The 27,519-nt window shown below is 41.0% G+C and overlaps 1 protein-coding gene across 1 annotated transcript in view; it reads right to left on the minus strand.

Moving 5' to 3' along the window:
* DZANK1 (double zinc ribbon and ankyrin repeat domains 1) overlaps positions 1-27,519 on the minus strand; it is a 97,223-nt gene that overhangs the window by 50,385 nt on the left and 19,319 nt on the right. The window contains exons 7-10 of the mRNA XM_011979508.1: positions 25,410-25,495; positions 17,528-17,645; positions 7,982-8,095; positions 1,365-1,457 (exon numbers count right to left, since the gene is read on the minus strand). Coding sequence (XP_011834898.1) covers positions 1,365-1,457; positions 7,982-8,095; positions 17,528-17,645; positions 25,410-25,495 — 411 coding nt within the window. The remainder of the gene's footprint in view (positions 1-1,364; positions 1,458-7,981; positions 8,096-17,527; positions 17,646-25,409; positions 25,496-27,519) is intronic.

Genomic DNA, 27,519 nt, shown 5'->3' on the forward strand with positions numbered 1-27,519 from the left:
AGGGTGGGCCCTAATCCAGTGTGACTGGTGTCCTTATGAAAAAGGGAAACCTGGACACAGTGGCATACACACACAGGCAGACACAGAGGGAGAGCTCCATGGGATGGCAAAGGCAGAGACTGGAGTGCTGCATCTAGAAGCCAAGGGAAGCCTGAGGCTATCAGAAGCTGGGGGAGGAGATGGAACAGTTCATTCCCCAGAACCTTCAGAGGGAGTATGGCCCTGCCAATACCTTGATTTTAGACTTCTAGCCTCCAGAGCTGTAAGACAATAGATTTCGGTCGTTGTTAGCCACCTAGTTGATGGTGCTTAGGAAACTAGTACACACCCATTTGATACTAATCAGGCAGACCAGGGGTCCCCAAGCCCCGGGCCACGGACCTGTATGGATCCCCGGCTTGTTAGGAACTGGGCCGGACAGCAGGAGGTGAGTGCTCCACCTCCTATCAGATCAGCGGCAGCATTCGATTCTCATAGGAGCGCGAACCCAAATGTGAACCGCGCACGTGACGGATCTAGGTTATGAGAATCTAACTCATGACTGATGATGTGAGGAGGAGCAGTTTCATCCTGAATCCATCCCCCAAACAGGTCCATGGAAAAATTGTCTTCTACAAAACCAGTCCCTGATGCCAAAAAGGTTGGGGACTGCTGCTGTAGACCAACTAACCACATTGTCCAGTTTCATGAGGAATCTCTCTGAGATGAGAACAAACCCTACAAACAATCAAAAACATACACAGCAACCCAGAAGCAGTAAGTTTTTTCTTCTAAGTTGGCTAGTAAATGCCAGCTTCTTCCTGGCACAAAGCAAGAGTCACCTGGAAGTAATTTTCATTTTCATCAGAAACATTTGATAAACATAAAATAGATCATCACTGTATTTAAAGTGCATATACTCCTATTCCTTCACTCCAACATTCAAAATAGGCTGGCAGGAAACCCAAGAGATAAGTGGCTACAATGTTCTCAATTTCAAAAAGCAGTGTGCATACAGAGTCAACGAAAACAATGGACTATGGGGTGTGGGAAAGTGGAGGGGACGACAAAGACATACCTGTCTGTAATGAAATGTGAATGAGTTCACTTCCCCACAGGCTAATGCCAGCCTCCCATGCAAAGTTATTAAACAAAATCATACAAAATTATTGATTTTACTCAATCCTCTTGAAGTTAAGACTTTGAAAATAATTTTGTGTTGATATAAAGTTCTCCCCACATATGGAAATCTTGCTTTCAGTTTACCAAGAGAAGCTTTTTTGGGTCTGTCTCCCCAATCCCCTCAGCAGATTCTGTTTCTCTATTATCATTAACATTGACATAGTAGCCACTAAATATAGGATTGGCACATGCAATCAACCTACCTCTTGTGATGAAGGCAGGGCCCCCTCACAGGTGACACAGTATCTCAGGTGAGCGGGATTTCCTGTACCACAGGCCCGGCAAATTACCTTCTCCTTAACAACAAAAAATAAGAAATACATGTTCCTCTGAGCAAACAACTGTGCAAAGAAATCATCAAGCAGTCTTTTCTGTCAGTCATTCAGCTACAGGCCCTATTATTGCACCCAGGCCCTGAATATTGGATTGGTTTAGGAGTTACTGTAAATAGTGTCAGACAAATATCTGTAGGGGTTTTTTTTGTTTGTTTTCTTTCATTTGTTTTTGTAGAGATGGGATCTGACTGTGTTGCCCAGTCTGGTGTCCAGCTCCTGGCCTCAAGTGATCCTCCCACTTTAGCCCCCTAAAGTGCTGGAATTATAGGTGTGAGCCACCATGCCCAGCCTGAATGTAGTTTTAAAAGAAACAAAACCACCAACAAGGAAATACTGAAAAGAGTATTCGTTTGGTCTTCAAAAGGTAAGTTGGAAATTCTGCACTGGTTATGTGTAAGGTTGGGGGTGTGTGTGTGTGTTTCTCCAGTGTGAAAACCATGATACTGAGTAGATGTTCCATTTCACGGCTTAAACAGTAAACAGAAAGACCCTAGACCAGCAAGGGATTATCTGCGTGTTTACAAGTAATCTGGTTCTTGGACTGGGGTTTACCTTCTGGGGCTTCATGTTAAATATGAATTTTAGGTTTGCTCTGTAGTTTTTACTTAGAAATGGAAGAAGTGAAAAGACTGCCAAAGAAAGACAGTGGTAAGTACAACTTCCTTTTTTTTTTTTTTTTTTTTTTGAGACAGAGTCTCACTCTGTTGCCCAGGCTGACGTGCAGTGGCGTGATCTCAGCTCACTGCAACCTCTACCTCCCGGGTTCAAGTGATTCCTCTGCCTCAGCCTCCCAAGTAGCTGGGACTACAGGCGCGTGCCACCATGCCTGGCTAATTTTTGAATTTTTAGTAGAGACGAGGTTTTTACCATATTGATCAGGCTGGTCTCGAACTCCTGACCTCGTGATCTGCCCACCTCAGCCTCCCAAAGTGCTGGGATTACAGGCGTGAGCCACTGTGCCTGGCCGTAAGTACAACTTTCTAAGACAGGACCTTGGGGTTAAGTTGCAACACAGAGAAAAACAAAAGACAAAGAAATGATGGTAAAAATAGTCTACAGCTCAGCTCTCAGAGGTTTTCTAACACGTTACTGACCACTCTATTCTCTCAGGATACAATCTTTTTCCATTGTCAATGACCAGTGGTGCTCAAGTGTTCCTTTCTAGTCCAGCACTGTGGTCCCTAGGTGTCCCGAAACTAGTATATCCAACAGTGTCTTCAGAAGCTGGCACAGGTAAAGTGGATGATCAAGAAAAAGAAAGCCCAACTCCAGGGGGTTTATTTCCAATACCACCAGGTAGCTCTATGGAGTCCCAGACTTTCAAAGTCTGGTTAACTCCATTTTAGTGGAAGATTCCAAAGTTTTCCTAGGAACTGAGCCAACGTACCACAGTTGCCAATCTAAACGACTCCTAAAGGGCAGAGGCCAACTGACTGCTATTCGAAATGGCAGAGAATCACAGTCTTGCTCTCAATGGTTCCTGATACTCCCTGGGGGCCAACATTCTTCAAAGTTACTTAAAGTTGCCACAGCATAATCAGCAATTGGCCAGCATTTATCTATGAGATTTAGTGCTGTGACTTTCCTGAAGATGTTGCCTCAGAAAAGATCTGGTGAAACCCACTGAGAAATGAGACAAATTTCCTGTCTCCATGTTAAAAAACACTGAGATCAAATAAAAGTAATCTTGCTGTGTGCTGCAGAAAATACTTCCTCTAGGAAGGGAAAACTGGAGAACAACGAAAACTGCTTACTTCTCAAGTCCAACAGCTTCCTTCAAGACCTCACCTTGGGGGGCTCATAATCCAAAACTGCTTCTCACAACTTTGCCCAGTGCATACTCTGTCCAATCCCCGCCCCGCCTTGCAAAACTCTGTTTTTTTAAATTTTAATAAACTTTAAACTTTATTTTTAGAACAGTTTAAGGTTCACAGCAAAATTGAGTGGAAATTACAGAAGATTCTCGTATACCCTGTCCCATCCCACAGACACGGTCTCCCCCACGCTATGGACATCCCACACCCAAGTGGTACATTTGTCACAATCAATGAACATCATTGACACATCATTATCACCCACAGCCCGTGGTTGACATTAGGGTCCAGCACTAACTCCCTTTAAATACCTTGTCCTGACTTCCTTCTTCTGAGATACTACTACGAACTTGTCTAAGTGATGGTCTACCTTACTGCATCAGGTCTATTAAACATAGTTTTCTTGGTTGACGGGTTTTTCTATGTGTTGGGTTTTTTTTTGTTATTTTTTTTTTTGTGGAGACTTTTGACACCGTGCCATGGCTCACTTCTTTCTAGAGCAGTGACCATGACCCACAGTTAGAAATCATTTTATATCACAATCCACTACACTCATAAATTCACAGATGTCTGTGGAGGTGATTTGGAATTGAGGCCACCATCAGATGGCCTTAACGGGGATGGCAAACACCTATGATAAGCACTTTTAAAAAGTCAATATCCTCATTTGCCATTTCATCCACAGACTTTGCAACATACTGTCTAGTTGAAAGATTCTAAGCTATTTAACAGAGCCACTTAGTCACTGGAATAAAACTTTTCCTTTTAAAGTAGTTGGAAGAGGAGAACAATTTTCAGACTCCCAAGTGATAAGCTTTAATTGACACAATTAAAAAGGAAGAATATTGAAAACGAACTAGTAGGTCATTGCAAACTTAATCTCAAAACTGACTACGCTAAAGTTCTGCTTGATGTGGAGCTGTGATTACACTGGCCTTAACCCCAAATCACAGTGTGAGAGGCTGGCACTCACTGAAGGCACCTGTGCCTCAGGCACAGGAATCATCAGATCTTTTCAGGATGATCCCAGACCTAAGGCTCACAAATTCTAAGAACCACAAACATGACTGAAGTCCTGGAGGTACATTGTATGTTGCTCATAAAATCCCAAAGGAAACTGTAGTAGCTCTTCTTGATAAATGCCTTGAGTTAACATCTTCTGGTGAACAGGGATGCAAAAATTAGTTTCAACTTTAGAAAACGGCCAATGGAGGCCAGGTGCGGTGGCTCACACCCGTAATCCCAGAACCTTGGGAGGCCAAGGTGGGAGGATCATGTGAGCCCAGGAGTTCCAGACCAGCCTGGGCAACAAGGCGAAACCCCATCTCTACAAAAAATAGAAAAATTAGCCTGGCGTGGTGGCATATGCCTGTGGTCCCAGCTACTTGGGGGCCTGAGGTAAGAGGATCACTTGATCCCGGGAAGTCAGGTTGCAATGAGTCATGATCGTGCCACTGCACTCCAGCCTAGATGACAGAGTGAGAACTTGTCTCAAAAAAAATTAATAATAAAAATAAAAAAAGAAAATGGCCAATAGATGCATTTGTTAAGTGAAATAAATAAGTTGCGAGGAAAAGTATATAACATGATTTCATTTTGTTTAAAAAACCAAACCAAACCAAATCTAAATGTATGAATACACATAAACATGTTTCTGTGAATCTAGAAAAATATGTAAAAGGACACTCTAAGCTGCTAACGCTGGTTATTTCAGAGAAATAGAAATGGAGGTAGAGTGAAGAAATTATACACTTTTTGGTACATCTTTGGATTAGTTGTTACCAAAAATTAGGTATTAATTATTTTAAACAAGTAAGTTGTAAAATCCTCTCTTCTTCTGAAATAGGTGTCTTCGCCAGAGGTCAAATACAGAAACTTCTGCTACTGTATGTTCTAATCCCGGCAGAAAAAAAAAAAAAAAAAAAAATCTGATAGAGCAAAATTCTTCAGCATTGACAGCGCCTTAAATGCACACAAGACAAGACTGCAACTGCAACTGCCATGGAATCTGTCTTCATCATAGAAGGAAGAGCGCCGATTGTGCTTGTGTGCTCAGTGGAGTGAGCTAGAGACCAACGAAGAAAGGGGACGGGAGCTGTCAATGGCATGCTGCCACCTGCCGGGAGGTAAGGCTTGCTGGCTTCCCTGAGCAGTTCACATGAGTATTCCCACCAACTTCAGAGGTGGCTGTCTGGGTGAGAACGTTATCTCAAAACCTGTCACCCTTATGACATCTGGGAGAGGCACTGGAAGGAAGATTGTCAGGCCGGGGTTTCCAAACAGATGTCCTTCTGTGAGTAGAAGCAGTAATAGTGATTGGCATAAAAAGTCACACACTTCTCTCCAGGATCAGAGGTTATGGTGATTAAAGTCTCTCTACAAATCAAGTCTGGTTAAAACCTGTCCCCACTTTCTTTTTTTTTTTTTTTTTTTGAGACGGAGTTTCGCTCTGTTGCCCAGGCTGGAGTGCAGTGGCCAGATCTCAGCTCACTACAAGCTCCGCCTCCCGGGTTCACGCCATTCTCCTGCCTCAGCCTCCCAAGTGGCTGGGACCACAGGCGCCCGCCACCTTGCCCGGCTAGTTTTTTTGTACTTTTTAGTAGAGACAGGGTTTCACCATATTAACCAGGATGGTCTCGATCTCCTGACCTCGTGATCCGCCCGTCTCGGCCTCCCAAAGTGCTGGGATTACAGGCTTGAGCCACCGCGCCCGGCCCTGTCCCCACTTTCAACCTTCAGGGCCCACAGGGAGAAATCTGAGCTACTAAGTCTGGTAGAGAAGGTGCCATCTCCCATAACCCACAGCACCCCAGCATTGTTGCAGCCCAGCAAAATCAAACTCCTTGCAAAGTTTTGAGGCACATTTTCTAAATCTCATCTTTGAATTCATTATTGATTTCCTCATTATATGTTCTAACTTTGGCCCACCTATGGAGTAGAAATAAGTTATAAAATTATTCCTATTATAACTTATTATAAGTTATAAAAATCTCTCTTATAAAAATTGCCCTGCAAGAAAGAGGCTGTTCCTGGATTTGATGCTACCTATCACTGCAGAAGTCCTGTGTTTATTCTCAGTATAGGATTTACAACAAATTGAAGGGAAAAATTACTTACATGTACCTTTGTGTCTCTCCGCCTTCCCATGAAATGGGAAGAACTCTAGATTTCAAATACTGAAGATGATATTATATATATTAAGTTGGGGTCACAACTAACACTGACCCCTATTCTTCCTGTTCTGAATAGTCCAAAGAGTTTGCAGTGATATTATCTTCAAACATCCTGAATAAATGTATTAATAAGAATAGATTCGCTGTGATTGACAGAACACCCAAAATAACACAGGCTTAAATAAACAAGAGAAAAATAGATTTCTCTCTCCCATATATAAGAAGTCTGGAGACAGACTTCCAGGGCTGTATAGTGGCTTCCTGCAGCATCTTAAAGCATCTTAAGATTGAAAATAGTCATTGAACAAAAAGATTGGTAAATTTTCCTCTACCTGACTTTGGCCTGGCCAGTTTTTCAAAAATCTCATTTCTGAAGGCTCACACAGTCTTGGACACTTGTGAACTCTTCATGCTAAAGGCAGCTTGAAGGTGGAAGAAAAAGTGGACTTATCTTTTCTCTGAATACATTTTGCCCATATACAACCCACAGGCCATTTTAGGAGTGTTATGGCCTGTACATAACGCCATGCATTTCCCTTATTGCTAAAAATTCTTGGTTTTTTAATCCCCCAAATTCCCTCTATTAAATCTATTTTATCCTCTAGTGACCTTTACTTGGGATTAAAGAGGAGGTAAATGGGACTGTAAATTGAAGGATGGAGAAAAGATTTAGTTGTATGTTTAATGATTATATGAAAAAATTTTTCACAGTATGATATCATTTTTCTAGCAAAGTTTTTGGATGTAAGTGATGATACATAACTTTTTCTTCCATGTGACTAGTTCTAGTCATTCTTTTTCTCCATAATAAGAACCTATAATTAAATAAAGCAAACAAAAGTCTGAAGTCACTTTAAGCACAAAATTATAAATCAATACTAATTGCAATGTTGGAGTTTAAATATATGAAGTAAAAAATTGTCTACATTAGCTGTAGTGCAATTTGCCCTCCAAATCCTTATTCAGGGAATACAATCCTACGTATCTCTCTTAATATAATAGATCCTATTGGCAAGTTAAACTCCTGGACGGCATACCTTACCAAAAATGAGAATGGATTTTGTTCATGTATATTAGGTTATCAAGTGTTACCCCATCCTGGTGGGCACGGTGGCTCATGCCTACAGTCCAGCACTTTGGGAGGCTGAGGTGGGTGGATCACCTGAGGTCAGGAGTTTGAGACCAGCCTGGCCAAGATGAAGAAACCCCATGTCTACTAAAAATATAAAAATTAGCCAGCGTGGTGGTGCATGCCTATAGTCCCAGGTACTCGGGAAGCTAAGGCAGGAGAATCACTTGAACCGAGGAGGCAGAGGTTGCAGTGAGCCGAGATCATGCTACTGCACTCCAGCCTGGGTGACAGAGCAAGACTCTGTCTCAAAAAAAAAAAAAAAAAAAAAAAATTGTTACCCCATCCCACCAGCTGAAAAAGGACATATACCTGTTCAAACATTACTATGTATTTCATTCATGTTTTTACAGAATCACACTTCATTACCTTCAAGTGGAGGCTTGCCTGTGGCTGCAGCTGTAGAGCAAGAGGGGCCTCACACACCACACAGATGGGAGTGTTCATGGGCACCAAGCTTCTGCATTCTGCACATAAGCCCATCTGCACAAGGAAAAGGTCCGGTTTATCTTGCATGTAAAAACTGAAGGTATGAATAGATCTTAGAATGTAAGGTTTGTCTACGGCCGTACCACCCTGAACATTCCCGATCTCATCTGATCTCAAAACCTAGGCAGGTCAGCCTTGGTTAGTACTTGGTGGAAGAATGTAAAGTTTGATTTGTTTTCGTAAAACAATTTTTAAATAATTACCTTTATGATGGATATGCCAATTACTCTGATTTGACCACTACACATGATTTGTATCAAATAACACTATGTACCCCATAAATATGTAAAATTATTATGTGTCGATTAAAAAGTAAATAATAGAAAGCAAAATAACAATAATTACATTTCTTATTATTTTATTCCTATTAAGAGTAAAAACATGTTCAGTGTAGAAAAGAGAGATGTTGAAAAAAAAGAAAAATATCCATAGGAAATTAATTTATAGCATGATGGAATAAGGAGGTCTATAAATACTCTTCCCCAAAAGGAATCACAGGCCAGGCGCGGTGGCTCACGCCTGTGATCCCAACACTTTGGGAGGCCGAGGTGGGTGGATCATCATCTGAGGTCAGGAGTTCGAGACCAGCCTAGCCAACATAGTGAAACCCCAGCTCTACTAAAAATACAAAAATTAGCCAGGCGTAGTGGTGGGCGCCTATGATCCCAGCTACTTGGGAAGCTGAGGCAAGAGAATCGTTTGAAGCCGGGAGGCAGAAGTTGCAGTGAGCCGAGATCGCGTCACTGCACTCCAGCCTGGGTGACAAGAGTGAGGCTCCTGCTCAAAAAAAAAAAAAAAAAAAAAAAAAGCAATCACACAGTCAGACAGTGCTGTCAAAAAGCAACCACTTCAGCACCCTGAAAGTCATTGAAAGGCAGATAACAAACTGAGAAGTTCCTGAAAATGACTGAACTGCAGAAAAGAACACGAAGCTCTGGGTGGTTGTTGCCTGGGCTGCCCCCCAACCCCCAACTCTGTCAGTGTGGTAGCTCCACCAGGGCAGGGCAGGCTGTGAAAACCACAAGCTTTGTGGCCGCTGATGGGCAGGGATCACTTGATTTGGAGCACTGTTAAGGTGACGATTTTGGTGGCAAGCAAACAAGGAAGACAAGTGGTGCCCTAGTCTGAGATAATGAGCCTGTTTGGGGTAATCGATGCACTGACCGGCAAACTGGCCAAGGATTTAACATGGAGTTCCAGGATGTAATTCAATAATAGGGGCTTGATAGCTCTCCATATAGCCTTAGCTGACTGGAGGCTATGCACATAAGCAGTATAAACCAGAGTAGGCCCAAGCCACCCACACAGCCCTGGCTGATGGGAACTGCACACAGAGAACTGCAAGAGAGCTCGGCATAGAGTAAAAGCTGGGGCTGGAAAACAGCCTTAAGTTTGAATGGTACCCAGCCAACACACAGATCCATCAGCAGGGAGTGGAGGCCTTCCTGGATGGAGCTGCCTGCGCACAATCTCTGGCCAATTGAACACTAAGATATCTGACCCAAAGGTAACATCAGGCTTAACTATAAGAGAAGGAAAAAGCTGCTGCTCTACTATTTACAGTAGCAAAGTCTTGGAACCAACTCAAATGCCCATCAATGATAGACTGGATAAAGAAAATGTGGCACATATGCACCATGGAATACTATGCAGCCATAAAAAAAGAATGAGTTCATGTCCATTGCAGGGACATGGATGAAGCTGGAAGCTATCATTCTCAGCAAACTAACACAGGAACAGAAAACCAAACACTGCATGTTTTCACTCATAAGTGGGAGTTGAACAATGAGAACACATGGACATAGGGAGGGGAACATCACACACTGGGGTCTGTTGGGGGGTGGGGGGCAAGAGGAGGAAGAGCATTAGGACAAATACCTAATGCATGTGGGGCTTAAAATCTAGACGATGGGTTGATGGGTGCAGCAAACCACCATGGCACATGTATACCTATGTAACAAACCTGCATGTTCTGCACATATATCCCACTAAAAAAAAAAAAAAAAAAGCTGTTGCTCTGTCTATGGAGTAGCCATTCTTTTGTTTATTTACTTCTCTAATTAAGAAACAAACAAACAAAAAGCCTGACACTAGTGGCCATGCATTGCAGGGGAGACAGACATTAAAGATTTAATCCAAGTAAACAAAACACAAAACAACAACCCTCGGGGAAAAAAGTCAGAATCCAGAGTTGCTAGAATATACTACCTGAAGTAGTCAAGAAAAAAATTATGAGACATGAAAAAAATAAAGTGACCTACACTCAGGGGAAAAATAGTCAATAGTCCACAGAAATTATCTCTGAGTGCCTTTAGATGCTGGATTTAGTGGACAAAAGATTTCAAAACAGCTATTTTAAAAAAATCTTCAAAGACCTAAAGGAAACTGCACTTGATAAAAATTAAAGTATGATGACAATGATCTGACTGGTAGGGAAGCTCAACAGAGAGACAGAAATTATTATTATTTTTTTAAAGAATTAAGTCAAAGCCTGGGGTTGAAAAGTAAAGTAACTGAAATTTTAAAAATTGCCAGAGGGACTCAACAGCAAATTGGAAAACAGAAGAAAGAATCAGTGAACTTGAACAAATAGCTCAACAGAAATTATCTAATCTGAAGAATAGAGAAAAAAGACTGAAGAAAATAAGCAGAACATCAAAAACCTATGGGGCAAAATCAAGCACAGCAACACATGTATAAGGGAGAGAGAGAAAGGAACAGAAAAAGAATGGAAGAAACAATGGCCAATATTTCCCACATTGGAGGAAAACCAATACTCAGCAGATCCAATAAGCTCAATCAATCCCAAGAAAGACAAACACAAAGAGACCCACACCTAAACACATTATAATCAGACTGTTGAAGGTCAAAGACAGAGAAAATATTGAAAGTAGCAAGAGAAAAAAACTATGCATCAAAAACAATGGCGGGCACAAGGCAGTAGAATGACAAATTCAAAGGGCTGAAAGAGAAAATAATTGCTAAACCAGAATTACACCTGTAGCAACTCATCCTTCAAAAACGAAGGCAAAATAAACATTCTGACGTATACAAAGACAGAGAGAAATGGCTAGCAGAGAGAAATGGCTGGCAGACATGCCTTACAAGAAAAGCTGAAGGAAGTTCTTCAGGCTGAAAGGAAATGACACAAGATGATCACTTGAGTTCCCAGGAATAAATGACAAGACCAGATATAATAAATATGAGAGCAGATATAAATGACTCCATACACCTTTTATCTCATCTTCTTTAAATGACATAAGATTGCATAACACTGTATTTTTCAGTTCATAACAAATATAGTTGCAATATTTATGGTTATTACATAAAAGATAAAGGAAGAGGATACTTAAGCAATGTTAAGAAAGAAAGGGGCCGGGCACGATGGCTCACACTTGTAATCCCAGCACTTTCGGAGGCCGAGGCGGGCGGATCACTTGAGGTCAGGAGTTCAAGACCAGCCTGGCCAATATGGCGAAACCCCATCTCTATGAAAAATACAAAAATTAGCTGGGCATGGTGGTGCACAACTGTAATCCCAGCAACTCAGGAGGCTGAGACAGGAGAATCACTTGAACCCGGGAGGCAGAGGTTGCAGTGAGCCGAGATCGTGCCACTGCACTCCAGCCTGGATGACAGAGGGAGACTCTGTCTCAAAAAAAAAAAAAAAAAAAAAAAAAAAAAAAAAAAAAAAAAAAAAGAAGGAAGGGGAAAGGAGTGAAATTTCTATATTTTAGTAGAATTGAGTTAAATTATTCTAAACTGGACTGTGATACACCCCATCTTCCATGATGTGGTTATTATGTATTACATGCCTACATCAAACATCTCATGTACCCATAAATATATACACCGACTATGTATCCACAAAAATTAAAAATCAAAATTAAATAAAATAGAATGTGATATATTGAGGTCCATATTGTAATTTGTAGAGCTTAAGATAACTTTAAAAATAATAAAAAAGTCAACAGAAGCATTAAAATGGTACACTAAAAGCAACACAAAAGAAATAACACAACAGGTCAGGCGTAGTGGCTCATGCCTATAATCCCAGCACTTTGGGAGGCCGAAGCGGCTGGATCATGAGGTCAGGAGATCGAGACCATCCTGGCTAACATGGTGAAACCCTGTCTCTACTGAAAATACAAAAAAATTGGCTGGGCGTGGTGGCTGGTGCTTCTAGTCCCAGCTACTCGGGAGGCTGAGGCAGGAGAATGGCATGAACCAGGGAGGCGGAGCTTGCAGTGAGCTGAGATCGTGCCACTGCACTCCAGCCTGGGAAACAGAGCAAGACTCCGTCTCAAAAGAAAAAAAAAAAAACAAAGAAATAATACAAAAGAAAGTAGTAAAGGAGGGAAAAGGGAAGAAAAAAGACATGATACAAATAGCAAATAGCAAAATGGCGTATGTAAATTTAACCACATGAGTAATGATATTAAATAGAAATTGACTAAACATCACATTCAAAAGGCAAGGTTACTCAGAATGGATAAAAAAGCAAGGCCCAGTTACATGCTGTCTACTAGAAACACACCTTAAATTCAAAGACACAAACAGATTGAAAGTAAAAGCATAGAAAAGGCCTTACAATGCAAACAGTAACCATAAAAGAGAGTAGCTACATAAATATCAGAGAATAAAGGACTTTAAGACAAGAAACATTAGCATAGACAAAGAGAGACATTTCTTGATGATAAGAAGGTCAATAGTCAGGAAGATAGAGCAATTGTAAGTGTATATGAATGTATTAGTCTGTTCAGGCTGCAGTAACAAAATACCATAAAGTGGGTGGCTTGTAAACAACAGAAATTTATTTCTCAGAGTTTTGAAGGCTGAGAAGTCCAAGATCAAGGTGCCAGCAAATTCAGTATCAGGTGAGGGCTTGCCCTCTGCTTCACAGATGGTGCCTTCTAGCTGTGTCTTCACATGGTGGAAGGCAAACAAGCTCCTTTGGGCCTCCCTTATAACGGCACTAATCCCATTCATAAGGCGTTCATCATCACGACCTAATTACCTCCCAAAGACCCAGCCTTCTAACACTATCACCTTGGGAGTCAGGATTTCAACATATGAATTTTGGGCAAGACACAAAGATTCAATCCATAGCATGGACATAACAACAAACCCCCAAAATACATGAAGCAAAAACTACAAGTCAGAGTTGAGGTGAAGACTCCATCTATCACCTGAGCACCTAAAGTCCCAGCTTTACTGGGGGACCACAGTGGTGTTCTGAATCTCCAAGAATTAGCATGAATTTAGAGCCAATGTCTAGAAATTCCCCAAAGATTTGGGCATTTCTTTTTCCCTAATGCACAGTCACTCAATTGAAAGCAACAAGTCCCCTTGGAGAAACATTCAAGGAAGACTTATGATATGTACTTGCAAAGCTCCAGGGTCCTTCCCTAAGGAGACCCAGTCTCCCCTTCAATCAAAAGACTGAATTTGTGAACTGACTTATGTCTGGAAGTTCGGTGAGAAATTTGGTTGCTCCAATGCAGTGGCTCAAGTCAGTTTTTAGCTACATGACCTAGTATTTTTCAATGATATAGACCAGGTGATACACTAGGAGGCTGCCCGTCTATCATTCCTAGGAATGCCATGTCAGATTCCTCTTGCTGAAACATCAATGCTGTCCTTGTCTTTGGCAGTTAAGTGCTGCCACTTGACTTCTGCCACTCTGGGATCTGACTAGCTCCAGTGAGATCAGGGAGCCCATCCAAATAGCAGCATCCCCCATGATCATATCTGGCCTATGAAGGAAAGCAGCCACAGAACTTTTTAAGGATGCAACTGCTCCTCTCACTAAGGTATTCCTTGATATCTTAGTGATGGAAGTGTCTTCTGGGCCTTCTTGTGAAACATAGGTAAGAGTCAGGGATGCAGGACACATGTATCAACCCCACTCCAACTTTCCTATTTGCCCAAGTCTCTGTATTCCCTGCTCCACATGATGCTGGGTGTTAGGGACTAAACTGTGGCCCCCAGAATTCATTATATTGAAGCCCCAGCTCCCAATGTGAGTGAATTTGAGACAGGTCCTTTAAGGAGGTAATTAAGGTTAAATGAGGTCATTACAGTGGGACTTCGATCCAATACAACTGATGTCTTTATAAGAAGAAGAAGAGACACCAGGGATGTGTGCCCAGAGGAAAGGCCAAGTTAGGACACATCAGGAAGGCAGCCGTCTGAAAGCCGAGGAGAGAGGCCTCACCAGAATCCAAACCTGCTGGCACCTTTATCTTAAACTTGCAGCCTGCAGAACCGTGAGGAAATAAATTTCTGTTATTTAAGCCACACAGTCTGTGGGGTTTTGCTGTGGCAACCTTAGCAAACTAATATACCTGGGAAAGTTCTGGTATCCCAATCTCATTAAACACAGGCCACTACTGAGGTCAAGCTTTAGGCAGTCAACCAGGCAAGTTGTTACAGCCACCACAGCTGCATTACCTAACACATTAAACCCAGAATCTCTATAAGGTATGCACAATGAATTTATACCAATTTCAAGTCATATTGTCTTCATTTAAAATCTAGTCCCACACTTATTCCCCAAGACTCTGCCACTATATATTAGTACAATCTTCCTCTTCTTTGTGTGTGTAAGTTATTTCCTCCTGGATCACAGCGTGCACCTGTCCTCCTGTAGCATGCTGGGTTGGGTCCCTAGAATGCAACAGGTGGTTGTGATGGGTTTAAACCACCCACAACCACCTGTGAGGAGAATAAACATCCCCTTTCAAGCCATCTGCCCAGGTGAGGTTATCACAAACATTTCAAGCAAATGAAGGCTGGTATCCTCAGACAGAAGAGCATCCTCAGACATAAGGACAAACTACATCCATTGGCCAAGAGGCACAGAGTGACAAGGGTACCAGACTGTCAGTTTCATCTGGGTCCCACCTGCCATCTCTGAGCTTCAGGATCCCATCCTTTCCCAATCAATGGCCTAACTTTCACATAATAAATCTGGTGATCACGTGAATTTAACAGATATTATAAGTCCACAACATATACAATCTAATTTTTGTTTGATTTTCATCAATATAACCCCAGAGCTACAAGAAATATATTATTTTGGGCTGTCATAGGAGCTCTCTGGTTCCTGCACCATGACTTAATGGTCCTGAGCTTATCGTTTTCTTTCTGGAAAGCTCCCATGGACTCAGGAGAATACATCCTCCGCCACAGTTTTTGAAGTCATTGTCACTGCCATAGAGTCAAGTGAAGCAGCTACTTGGCCACTCAAGACACTTGCTTCAGCTGGCACTTCATCACAATCAGCCACAGGTGACAGCCTGATTAACTGTGATGCCCCCGCATGCTATGGATCACCAGTGTCCCATTTCCCATTGGCAAGGAACTCGGCACTGTTCCCAAGCAAAGGACAAGACCAAACCACTTTCAAAATCCTATTTGCAGGTTTATTTCCTGGGACCAATCCCGGTACCAATTCGGTATCAGAGTCCAACCAGGAGATAGAAACCACAAGTAATTTGAACAGGAAAAATTCATATAAATAATTTTTAACTGGTAGCCAGGGATTAAATACTAATGGGTAAAGCAGATTCTACATATACAGAAATTCCAAACATAGGAAGGATCCCCTACCTCTGTGGCTGAGACAGACAGCCTAAGGAGGAACAAATTTGGAAGAGGCACTTACTTTGCCCCATACCCAAGGCTGAAATCAGACTTCATCGAATTGAGTGTGGTTGTCACCCACTGGATGGCAGAGAAGTTCACTGAGGTGACACAGATCAGAGCCCGCAAGGAAAAAGCCGCCCGCTGGGATCCAGTGAAAACTCATTAGGAACTCCCCATCCAGGGAACTGGCAGAACATGTTGGGAAGTCAGATACAGAGATGCTGCTGGAACTTGCTGGAAAGTTGCTACTGGGATGCCCCAGAGACTATCTGGGAAGCTGGTTGGGGTGCCAGTGGAACTCACTGAGAAGCGCTCACGGGACAACACTGAAATTCACAGGGTTCAGCGTGTCCTACACGTTAGCTCACATCGCAAGGGCAAAGAGACGAGAAAGCACGTACCTCTGCATCTCTTTACTGAGACTCTCTGAGAGTCTTGGGTCTAAGTAGGATCCTGCCCCTTTGAATCCTAGAAGTGCAGCTCAGAGCAGGATACAGTAAGTACTCGATAAATAGTTGTTAGTTTAAATTAAAGCTGTTATACATTATAGCCTATTGTTGCACTAATAGAAATATAATTGGGGGGCAATCTAGATGTTTTAAAGTTCATAATGTTAAACATTTATAATCACCAATAACCTTTCCTCCCTTAAAAATGAAATTAGTTGTGAAAATCCCTTTCCAGGCAAGTAGAAAATAATTTTGGGTATTACACCAATTAGTATAAACAGAGAAAAAATCAAACCAACGGGACTTGTTCATATTTTGTTTTCTGTATCGTCCTGTTTCACTAACACATTTAGTCCAGAATCTCTACAAGCTGCACACATATCAATGAATCTGGCCCAATTTGGTGTTAGAGTCTGTTTTTATTTAAAATCGACTCCCACACTCATTCCCTAAGATTCTGCCATTATATATTAGCAAAATCTTTAAGGAGTTTAAAATGTATCACTGAAGTAAATTAAATTAACTTCTACAAAAATCTTGAGCAATATATTAGAAGAATATTAAAACAGCCATTTAATACCTGACCCTTTGCTTGAGGCATAACTCGAATCTAAAACTCTGGACTTGGAACTCACTCAACTAGTAACTTTTTCTTAGTAACTATCTTTTTAAAAATTGTAATTTTTCACTCAATATCACAGATCTCTTCATTTCATTTTCATCCCTTTATTCCGAGTCCAAAAATAATCCCCAAAATATCAAGTGCTTAAAAGATGAACACACTTTGGTGAAGGTTTTAATTTTTAGCAAGCCAAGTATGTTTTTTAACTATCTACAAAATTAGTAGTGAGATAATATCAATTATTATCTACCCTTAACCAGCCAAAGCTTTTACATTTCAATACACAGATCAATCTATAGATTCTTTGGACAGAATGATGCATCTTATGGATAGATAGATATATAGAGACACAAAGTAATTGGTACTTCTCTTCATTTATTTCTAGAATATATTTCCTTATTATACCCAGAATATGAGCAAAGCTATCAAATGAGTAGGAAATATTTATTTATCCATGCATGCCTCATTAAAACAATAAGATTCTAATCTTTTTTGAGCCCGTGCCTCTGGCAGGCCACACAAAAGACACAGCATTGCAAATAAGTTTTTCCATGCGTAAGTAGGAGCGTGTAAGAGTTCAATCAGCCAGTAATTCTTCAACAAGTATGTATATGTGCGGTTCATGTGTACCAAGCACTGTGTTACTACTGCAAATAAAGATCAGATCGGCCAATGAAAGATGTTTTTGATAATTCTGCTGCTCACCTGAGCTCCTTCCGGGGGTGGGAGACGACAGCCAAATATGGGTGGGACAGGAGAGCCACATTCTTGACAGAAGCGAGCAAAGGGATCTGATGGGCGGGGGGCAAGGCAGTGGGCACACCTACAACAAAACAGGTTCCCGATTGGCCATGTTCTGCTGGGTCCACATTAGGAAGACTGACAAAAATCTAAAAGCGTTCAAACACTTTTAAACACAAAACAAAAGCAGACTGCTCTCAATGGCCATGGAACAAGTTCAAGACAGGAAATACTTCTCTAGGTCATTTTACTTGAATAGTGGCCTTGCAGCTGGACCCTCTGGTGCCCTTTCCGCGTAAGCCAAGTCCATTTAACTTCATGATTGTAGCAAGAAGTTTATCAGCAGCCTTGACCCCACTTCTTGCTCAGGCTCTGGCTTGTCCTGTCACATTGGATTTGATGTGTATGAGGGTGAGCCCTGGGTATTCCAGCAATTTTTACATTATGCTTCTCTGACTTTCTGCCATTGAGCCCAGTCTGAGGGACAGGCCTTCTTGCTCGTGCATCAGACCCATCCTTTCTCTTTTCCCACTTTAGCTTAGAGTCCTCAGGCCCTGCCCCAGCAGCATCTCCCCCCATTTCTTAGGCAGCTCAGCTGGACCCATCATTTAGCTCCCACTCATCTAAATGGGTTCTGGCTATCTGCCAAAGTGAGAGCATTCTTGGAATTCGGCTGCCCTAATTCCTTTCCTGCTACTACCATGCCTTTCCAGACAAGTTGGCTCCTGATCCTGTAACCTATCGATCTGAACAGCTCCTCAGCAACTAGAAGGCTTGGATACTGTGCACTGGACTGCCTGGTTGCCCGCACTGGTCTCCACGTTGAAGCTGAGCTCATTCCCACACTCTTATCCTATGTAGTCCTTCATTACTGTACCATGACACCAAGTTTTCTCCATGTCTCCAGCATGGGCCCACCCACCAGGGCAGCAACAGTTCCCTCTTTTCTACACCCAAAGCTCATGAAGTGTAATCTGACTATCCCATTCCTCTGATTTGAATTGAGGGCATAGAGCTGGGATCTCAGAAGGTCAAGGTAACTGGAGCTTTTAGGAAAGAATACCAGAGAAGAGCTGCAGGTAGAGCTTCAGAATTTTGCAGAGGGTCACCCTCAAGTCTTTACCTGGGTATACTGATAAGTGCATGTGATGGAAGAAACCACTCAAGGTTAGAAAGTAAACACCAAAGGGGAACAGAGAAAACAATCTTCAGGATCCACACAGGGCTGGGAAGCTCATGCTTACACCAGCCAAAGTGGAAAAAAATTCATATTTACTGAGGTATCAGTTAGAATACTCTACATATACTCTAAATACTCCAATTAGAACATAGGAGTTGTCAGGTACGTTTTTTTAAAAAAGCTAGACCTAATTATGCTGCTCAAAAGAAACCAACTTTAAATAGAGACATAAATAGATTCAATAAAGGGAGGTACACACACATCAAAAGAAAGCAGGAGTGACAACATTAACATCAGAACAAGTAGGTTTCTGAGCAAAGAATATTACCAGAGTTAAAGAGGTTTATTTCATAATGATAAAAGGGTCAACTCAGCAAGAGGACATAAGAATCCAAAATGTTTACGTACTTAATAGCAGAGTGTCAAAGTACATGAAGAAAAACTGATAGAAATGAAATGCAGGAATAAATAGGCAAATTCATAATTATAGTCATATATTTCAATATTACTTCTTCAATAATTGATTACATGATAAAGAGAAAATCAGTAAAGATAGAGAAGACTTAAACAATACCATCAACTAACTTAACCTAATTGATATTTACAGTACACTCATTCTGGCAGAATACACATTCTTTTAAAGTGCACATAGAATATTTACCAATCAAATCATGTATCTTTTCTGACCAAAAGTAAATAAATATGACATAAGGACCAGGCCAGGCACACTGGCTCATACCTGTAATCCCAACAATTTGCGAGACTGAGGTGGGAGGATCACTTGAGGCCAGGAGTTCAAGATCAGCCTGGGCAAATTTGTGAGAACTCCCCCCCACCCCCATCAAAAAAAAAAAAAAGTAAGGTTTTTGTTTTGTTTTGAGACAGAGTCTTGGTCTGTCGCCCAGACTGGAGTGCAGTGGCATGATCTCGGCTCATAGCAGCCTCCACCTCCTGGTTTCAAGGTATTATTGTGTCTCAGCCTCCCGGGTAGCTGGGATTACAGGAGTGCACCACCATGCCTAATTTTTTTTTCTGTGTGTATATTTTTAGTAGAGACAGGATTTTGCCATGTTGGCCAGGCTGGTCTCAAACTCCTGGCCTCAAGTGATCCTCCCATCTCGGCTTCCCAAAGTGCTGGGATTACAGGTATGAGCCACCACGCCCAGCCCCGCCAAAAAAAAAAAAAAATGTTTTTTAATTAGCCGGTGTAGTGGCACATGCCTATAGTCCCAGCTGTAGGGACTGCGCTGAGGCTGAGGCAGGAGGATGAATGAACCCAGGAGTTTGAGGCTGCAGTGAGCTATGATTGGGCCTCTGCACTTCCGCCTGGGTGACAGAGTAAGACCCTAAGAAAGAAAGAAAGAAGAAAGAAGGAAAGGAAGGAAGGAAGGGAGAGAGGGCGGGAGTGCAGGAAAGAAGGAAAAGAAAGAAGGCAGACAGGCCCAAAAGATACAAGGAAAATCCTCCAGTATTTGGAGATTAAACACTTCTAACTAACTCATTGTCCTCCCCACAAAATAACAAGGATAATTAGAAACTGTTTGAATTGAATGAAAATGAAAACACAGTATATCAAAATTCCGAGACTGCAAGTAAAACAGTATTTGGGGGAAATGTATAGTTCTAAACGCCTATGCTAGAAAAGAAGAAAGGCTTCAAATCAGTAACTTCATGTTCCCGTTAAAGAAACTAAAAACAAAACAAATGAAACCTAAAATTTACTCCAAAAGAAATATTAATAAATATAAATATAAATAAATATAAATATAAATGTATATCTATTAAAGAAATCTAACATGTAGTTAAAAATCTCCCTGAGCCGGTCATGGTGGCTCACGCCTGTAATCCCAGCACTTTGGGAGGCTGAGGCGGGCGGATCACGAGGTCAGGAGATCGAAACCATCCTAGTCAACATGGTGAAACCCCGTCTCTAATAAAATACAAAAAAATTAGCTGGGCGTGGTGGTGCATGCCTACTTGGGAGGCTGAGGTAGGAGAATTGCTTGAATTCGGGAGGTGGAGGTTGCAGTGAGCCAAGATTGCGCCACTGCACTCCAGCCTGGAGACAGAGCAAGTCTCCGTCTCTAAAGAAAAAAAAAAAAAACTTCCTGAAAAAAAAAAAATCTTCCTGAAGGAACAATCCAGATCTAATCATTTCACTTGTGTAAAATGTAAGGAAGAAATAACACCAATTTCACATAAACTTTTTCAGAAGTCGAAGGAGTGAGAATACTTCCCAACTTACTCTGTGAATCTAGAATTATGCCAATACTAAAACCAGACAAAGACATTTAACAAGAAAAGAAAATCCCCCAACATCCCTTATGCAAAAGCTGGCAAAAAAATTCTTTAAACCCTTTTAGCAAATCAAATTCAACATTATATAAAATAGATGACACTTCAAGTGGATATATTTTGGGAATGTAAGGATGATTTAACATTTGAAAACCAATCATTGTAATTCATCGCATGAACAGAAAAAAAAAAAAAAAAAAAAAAAAAAAAAAAAAACAAAAAACCTAAATTATCCTCTCAATAAATAGAAAAAATGCTTTGGACAAAATCTAACATCTATTCCTGATTTTAAAGAAGAAACTCTCGGCCGGGCGCGGTGGCTCACGCCTGTAATCCCAGCACTTTGGGAGGCCGAGACGGGCGGATCACGAGGTCAGGAGATCGAGACCATCCTGGCTAACACGGTGAAACCCCGTCTCTACTAAAAAATACAAAAACACTAGCCGGGCGAGGTGGTGGGCGCCTGTAGTCCCAGCTACTCCGGAGGCTGAGGCAGGAGAATGGCGTAAACCCGGGAGGCAGAGCTTGCAGTGAGCTGAGATCTGGCCGCTGCACTCCAGCCCGGGCGACAGAGCCAGTCTGTCTCAAAAAAAATAAAGTAAGAATTAAAAATTAAAAAAAAAACATGGCTGGGCGTGATAGCTCACCCCTATAATCCCACCACTTTGGGAGGCTGAGGCGGGTGGATCACCTGAGGTCAGAAGTTCGAGACCAGCCTGGCCAACATGGTGAAACCCCGTCTCTACTTAAAAAAAAAAAACAAAAAAACACCCAAAATTTGCCACACGTGGTGGCGCATGCCTCTAGTCCCAGCTTTTGGGAGGCTGAGGGAGGAGAAACACTTGAACCTGGGAGGTGGAGGTTGCAGTGAGCCAAGATTGTGCTACTGCACTCCAGCCCAGGCAATAGAGCAAGACTCCATCTCAAAAAAAGAAAAAGAAAATGTCCTCAACCTGACAAAACTCATCAATGGAAAACCTATAGCTGATACCATATGTAATGCTGAAAGATAAATGCTGTCCCACTGGGGTCAAAAATAAGACAAGGGCCCATGTGCAGTGGCTCATGCCTGTAATCCCAGCGCTGTGGGAGGCTGAGGTAGGGGTATCACTTCAAGATAAGAGTTCAAGACTAGCCTGGGCAACACAGTGAGATCCCCACCTCTACAAAAAAAATGTTTAAATAAAACTAATTTTAACGAAGAGTAAGACAAGGGTGTCTACTTTCACCATTTCTATTCGAAACTATTACATTCAAAATTGTAGCCAAGGCAACAAGTCAAGAAAAAGAAGGAAAAGGGACCCAAATTGGAAAGGAAGAAAGGTAACTCTTCATTTGCAGGCTGCCCAGTCTCCTCCAGAGATCATCCTATGGAATCTATAAAAAGCTAGTGGAATAAGTGAATTTCATAAGACTTGAAGATATAAGGCCACTAAACAAAAATCAATTGTGTTTCATATTTTAGTAATGAATAATCAGAAATTGAAATGTTTTATTGTAGCAAAAAAGTATCTATAATGTTACAATATATAATATAAATTCCTCTCAACAGTTTTTAATTGTACATTACAGTATTGTTAACTACATACACATTGTCGTAAAAAGATCTCTGGAACTTTTTCACCTTGCATGAATGTAACTCTATACTAATCCAACAACTGCCTGTTTCCTCCTACCATCCGCCCCTGGCAAGTACCATTCTACTTTCTGTGAGTTTCATTACTTTAGATACTTCCTTTAAGTGGAATCATGCAGTATTTATCTTTTTGTGAGAAAGTGAAATTTTAAAAGCATTTACAACAGGATAAACTTGAAAAAAGATGTGTAAAGCTTGTGAACTGAAAACTACAAACATTAATGAAAGAAATTAAAGAAGACCTAAATAAATGGTGAGATATAGTATCTTTATGGATTGTAAAGCTCAATATTGTTAATATGTCAATATTCCCTAAATTGATATATAGATTCAATACAATCTCAATTAAAACCACAGCAGGTATTTTGTAAAAGCTGAGAAGCTGATTTTTAAATCTGAAAAGGTAAAGGACCTAGAATAGCCAAAATACCTTTGATAGGAGCAACTAAGCTGAGGAATTTACAACTTACTTGGTTTTGAAACTTATTATAAAGTTGCAATAATCAAGGCAGTACGGTAGTGAATAAATATAGAGAAACATTGATGGAATAGAATACAAAGTCCTCGACTAGATCCACACAAATACCATCAATTAATGCTCAAATATTCCAAAAGTAATCAATGAGAAAAGATAATTTTTTCAAAAATTTGTACTGGAATAATTATATATTCATATGTAAAAATATGAACCTCAATCCTTACCTTATGCCATATGAAAAAATTAATTAAAAATGGATCGTATACCTAAGTATAAGAGATGAAACTGAAAAACTTCTAGAAGAGAACATAGGAGGAAATCTGAGTGAATAGAATACATCTTGGGTTTGGGAAAGATTTCTGAAGTATGACAAACTAAAAATAAAATGTAAAAGAAAAGCAAATAAATTGGACTTCATCAAAATTTTAAAAACTTTAGCTCTTTGAAAACACTGTTAAGAAAATGAAAAGCCAAAGACTGGGAGAAAATATTTGCAAAAATGTACCCATGAAATGTCTAACAAAGGAGAACATGTACAACTCTATATCAGGACAAATAGCTATCCTTTAAAAAAAAAACTCTATAAGAAGAAGATATATAACACATTTTTAATTTTTGTTTTGTTTTGTTTTGTTTTGTTTTTTTGAGACAGAGTCTTGCTCTGTCACCCAGGCTGGAGTGCAGTGGCATGATCTTGGCTCACTGCAACCTTCACCTCCCGGGTTCAAGCAATTCTCCTGCCTCAGCCTCCCAAGTAGCTGGGATTACAGGTGCCCACCACCATGCACAACTAATTTTTTGTATTTTTAGTAGAGACAGGGTTTCACCATGTTGGCCAGGCTGGTCTTGAACTCCTGACCTCAGGTGATCCACCTGCCTCAGCCTCCCAAAGTGCTGGGATTACAGGTGTGAGCCACTGTGCCTGGCCTATAATGCATTTTTTTTAAAGGCAAAATGTTTGAACAGACACTTTACCAAAGAAGACGCATGGATGGAAATAAGCACATGCAAAGAGGCTCAACATCATTAGTCACTAGGGAAATGCAAATAAAAACCACAATAAGATACTGTTATAATCTCATTAAAATGACCAAAATAAAAATAAAAGTTAGTAAGGATACAGAGAATTCTCATCCACTGCTGGTGAGAATGTAAAATGGAACAATCACTTCGAAAAGCAGTTTGGCAGTTTCTTAAAAAAAATGTACTGATCATATTCCTCTTCAAGGTATTTGCCCCAAGGGAAATGAAAACGTGTATATATAATGACTTTGGGGTTTTAAAAATTATTTTATTGTACTTGTTAATTTTTATCAATTTATTTATTTATTTAGACACTAGGTATGAGACTGGCTCACTTTTGTGTATACAATAACTTTTGTACAAACGTTCATAGCAACTTTATCTGTAATAGCTCAAAATTCCCATCAATAAGTGAACGGATGAACAAACTGTAGTATATCCATAAAATGAACTTTTTCAGCAATAAAGAGAAATGGATGTTTGTTACAAGGAACAACATGGATGAATCTCAAAATAGTTATGCTGAGTGAAAGAAACCCCCCAAGAAAAGAGTAGAGACTAAATCATGTCGTTGACATATGGAATCACATGCAAGTTAAGCTATAGTGACAAGAAGCAGATCGATAATTGCCTGTGATGCGGGGCTGAAAGGAAGGGGTTACCAAATAGTGTACAATGTAGGAAATTTTTGGCAGGGATGAACTTATTCATTTTCTTGATTGTGATAGTGTCATGGTTACATACATACATACAGAGTCAAACGAACTCTAAATACATATGCAGTTTATTGTATGTCAATTATACTTTTTAATAGACTGTAAATATTTAATTTAAAAAGTTGGGGCCGGGTGCGGTGGCTCACACCTGCAATCCCAGCACTTTGGGAGGCCGAGGTGGGCAGATCACGAGGTCAAGAGATCAAGACCACCCTGGCCAACATGGTGAAACCCCGTCCCTACTTAAAATACAAAAATTAGCTGGGCGTGGTGGCACACGCCTGTAATCTCAGCTACTTGGGAGGCTGGAGCAGGAGAATCGCCTGAACCTGGGGGGCAGAGATTGCAGTGAGCCGAGATTGCACCACTGCACTCCAGCCTGGGCGACAGAGCAAGACTCCGTCTCAAAAAAAAAAAAAAAGCTGGAGGTGGGCAAAAATGTCCTACCTTTAAATTCTCTTTGACCATGATGTACCTTCGTAGAATTTAAGACAGAGTAAAGAGAATGTGATACTTACTTGAGAAAGTCTGTCTCCCTTTGAATTCTCATTATCTCCGTGCTTGTCAAACACTTCAGGCCACTTATGTGTGCAAAACCGGGAGACTAAAATTAAGAATATAGTTATATAGAGAGAGTCATATAGTCAAAATAACATGGTAAAGACTATGGTATAGTAAAATTCCATTAAAAATCATTATGGGGGAATACACATAGACATACAAAGAGGAATAGTAGACACTATAGACTCTAAAAGTGGGAAGGGTGGGAAAAGGCGAGGGCTGAAAAATTACCTATTGTGTGCAGTGTTCATTATTCAGGTGAAGGGGACCCTAGAAGCCCAGACCTCACCATTACACAATACATGTAACAAACCTCCATCCCCTAAATCTATAAAAACAAAAAGTTATAAAAATAAAAAATCATTATGAGGAGTAATGTAATTATTACTCTAGTATCTAACATTTCTAAATTAAAGTGCTATTCACAATCATATATGTATATTTCATTAAAAATGAGAGTTTACAATGAAAGATACCTGAATTTTCCATCAGACCAGATTTTAGGATTTAAAAACTTTAGTATCCCAGGCTGGCCAACATGGCAAAACCCTATCTCTACTAAAAATACAAAAAAAAAAAAAAAAATTAGACGGGTGTGGTGGCGGGTGCCTGTAATCCCAGCTACTAGGGAGGCTGAAGCAGGAGAATCGCTTGAACCCAGGAGGCAGAAGTTGTGGTGAGCCAAGATTACACCATTGCACTCCAGCCTGAGTGAGAGTGAGACCCTGTCACACACACACATACAAAAAAAGGAAAAATAAATAAGTAAATAAACTCTGCCAGGCGCACGGCCTCACGCCTGTAATCCCGGCACTTTGGGAGGCAGAGGCAGGCAGATCAACTGAGGTCAGGAGTTTGAGACCAGCCTGACCAACATGGAGAAACCCCATCTCCACTAAAAACACAAAATTAGCTGGGCGTGGTGGCGCATGCCTGTAATCCCAGATACTCAGGAGGTTGAGGCAGGAGAATCGCTTGAACCCGGAAGGCAGAGGTTGCGGTGAGCCAAGCTTACACCACGGCACTCTAGCCTGGGCAATAGAGTGAAACTCCATCTCAAACAAATAAATAAATAAACTTTAATCTCTATTTTTCTCAAAAATTATATCTCTAGGAAACTCAAAGGACTGAACTTAAGACTTTAGGCTTTATCCTGTAGGCAATGGGGAGCAGTCAGAGGTTTCTCATTGCTTCTGTGCCACATCTAACATGGCCTAGGCTGGGTGTAGTGGCTCATGTTTGTAATCCCAATACTTTGGGAGGCTGAGGCAGGAGGATCACTTGAGGCCAGGAGTTCAAAAACAGTCTGGGCAACATAGTAAATCCCCATCGCTACAAAAAGAAAAAGAAATAAATAAAAACGTAACATGACCTAGACCCTGAGTCTCAAAGTGGTGGTCTATTAGCCAAATTTGGTCTGCCATTGAGTTTCAAATGGCTCCCATAGTGTTTCAAAATTTGAACTAATTGTCAAAACTTTAAATTATGTTATTACACATAAAGATGTAGGTTTCTGGCTTCTCATGCAAATTCATTGGATGTAGCGACACTGAGCCTTCAGTCCTTCTTGCTAATGGTTGCCTGAGGCTGGGTAAAGTGATTCCTTTAACTGGCTGGGGCACTTCACATTGTCAGAGAACCTGCAGCTCTCATGCTCCTACACTATGGCCAGGTGTCAGCTGTCATTTATCCTCTACCCAGGCTGCATCATGCGTTTACTCTGCTGCCTGACCCCTGCAGGTTCCCTCAGGCCAGACGCTGAGCTCAGAGACCTCTTGTCTCCCTGGGGTTGTTGAAATGTGGTGATACCCACCAGTGTCATTAATTCGGATATATGCTAAAGTATGCTTCAGATGGGATTCAGCTGAAATACTGAGAAGACTCTTACCAATATGAAGGAAAAGAGTGGAAGAAAACAGTTTTGTGGTCTTCTCCTGGCCTTCCTGGCTTTCTGAACTCTGGTCAAATTCCCTAAACTTTGTCTTTGTCCTGCTGTTCCTAGTTTCTGGGGATTCTAAATTTTGGAATCTTAAAATATTATTTTATCTTTCCCTTGTAAACAACTCA

The sequence above is a fragment of the Mandrillus leucophaeus genome, unplaced genomic scaffold, assembly GCF_000951045.1.
Source record: "Mandrillus leucophaeus isolate KB7577 unplaced genomic scaffold, Mleu.le_1.0 Scaffold202, whole genome shotgun sequence".
In the NCBI taxonomy this organism is placed as follows: Eukaryota; Metazoa; Chordata; class Mammalia; order Primates; family Cercopithecidae; genus Mandrillus; species Mandrillus leucophaeus.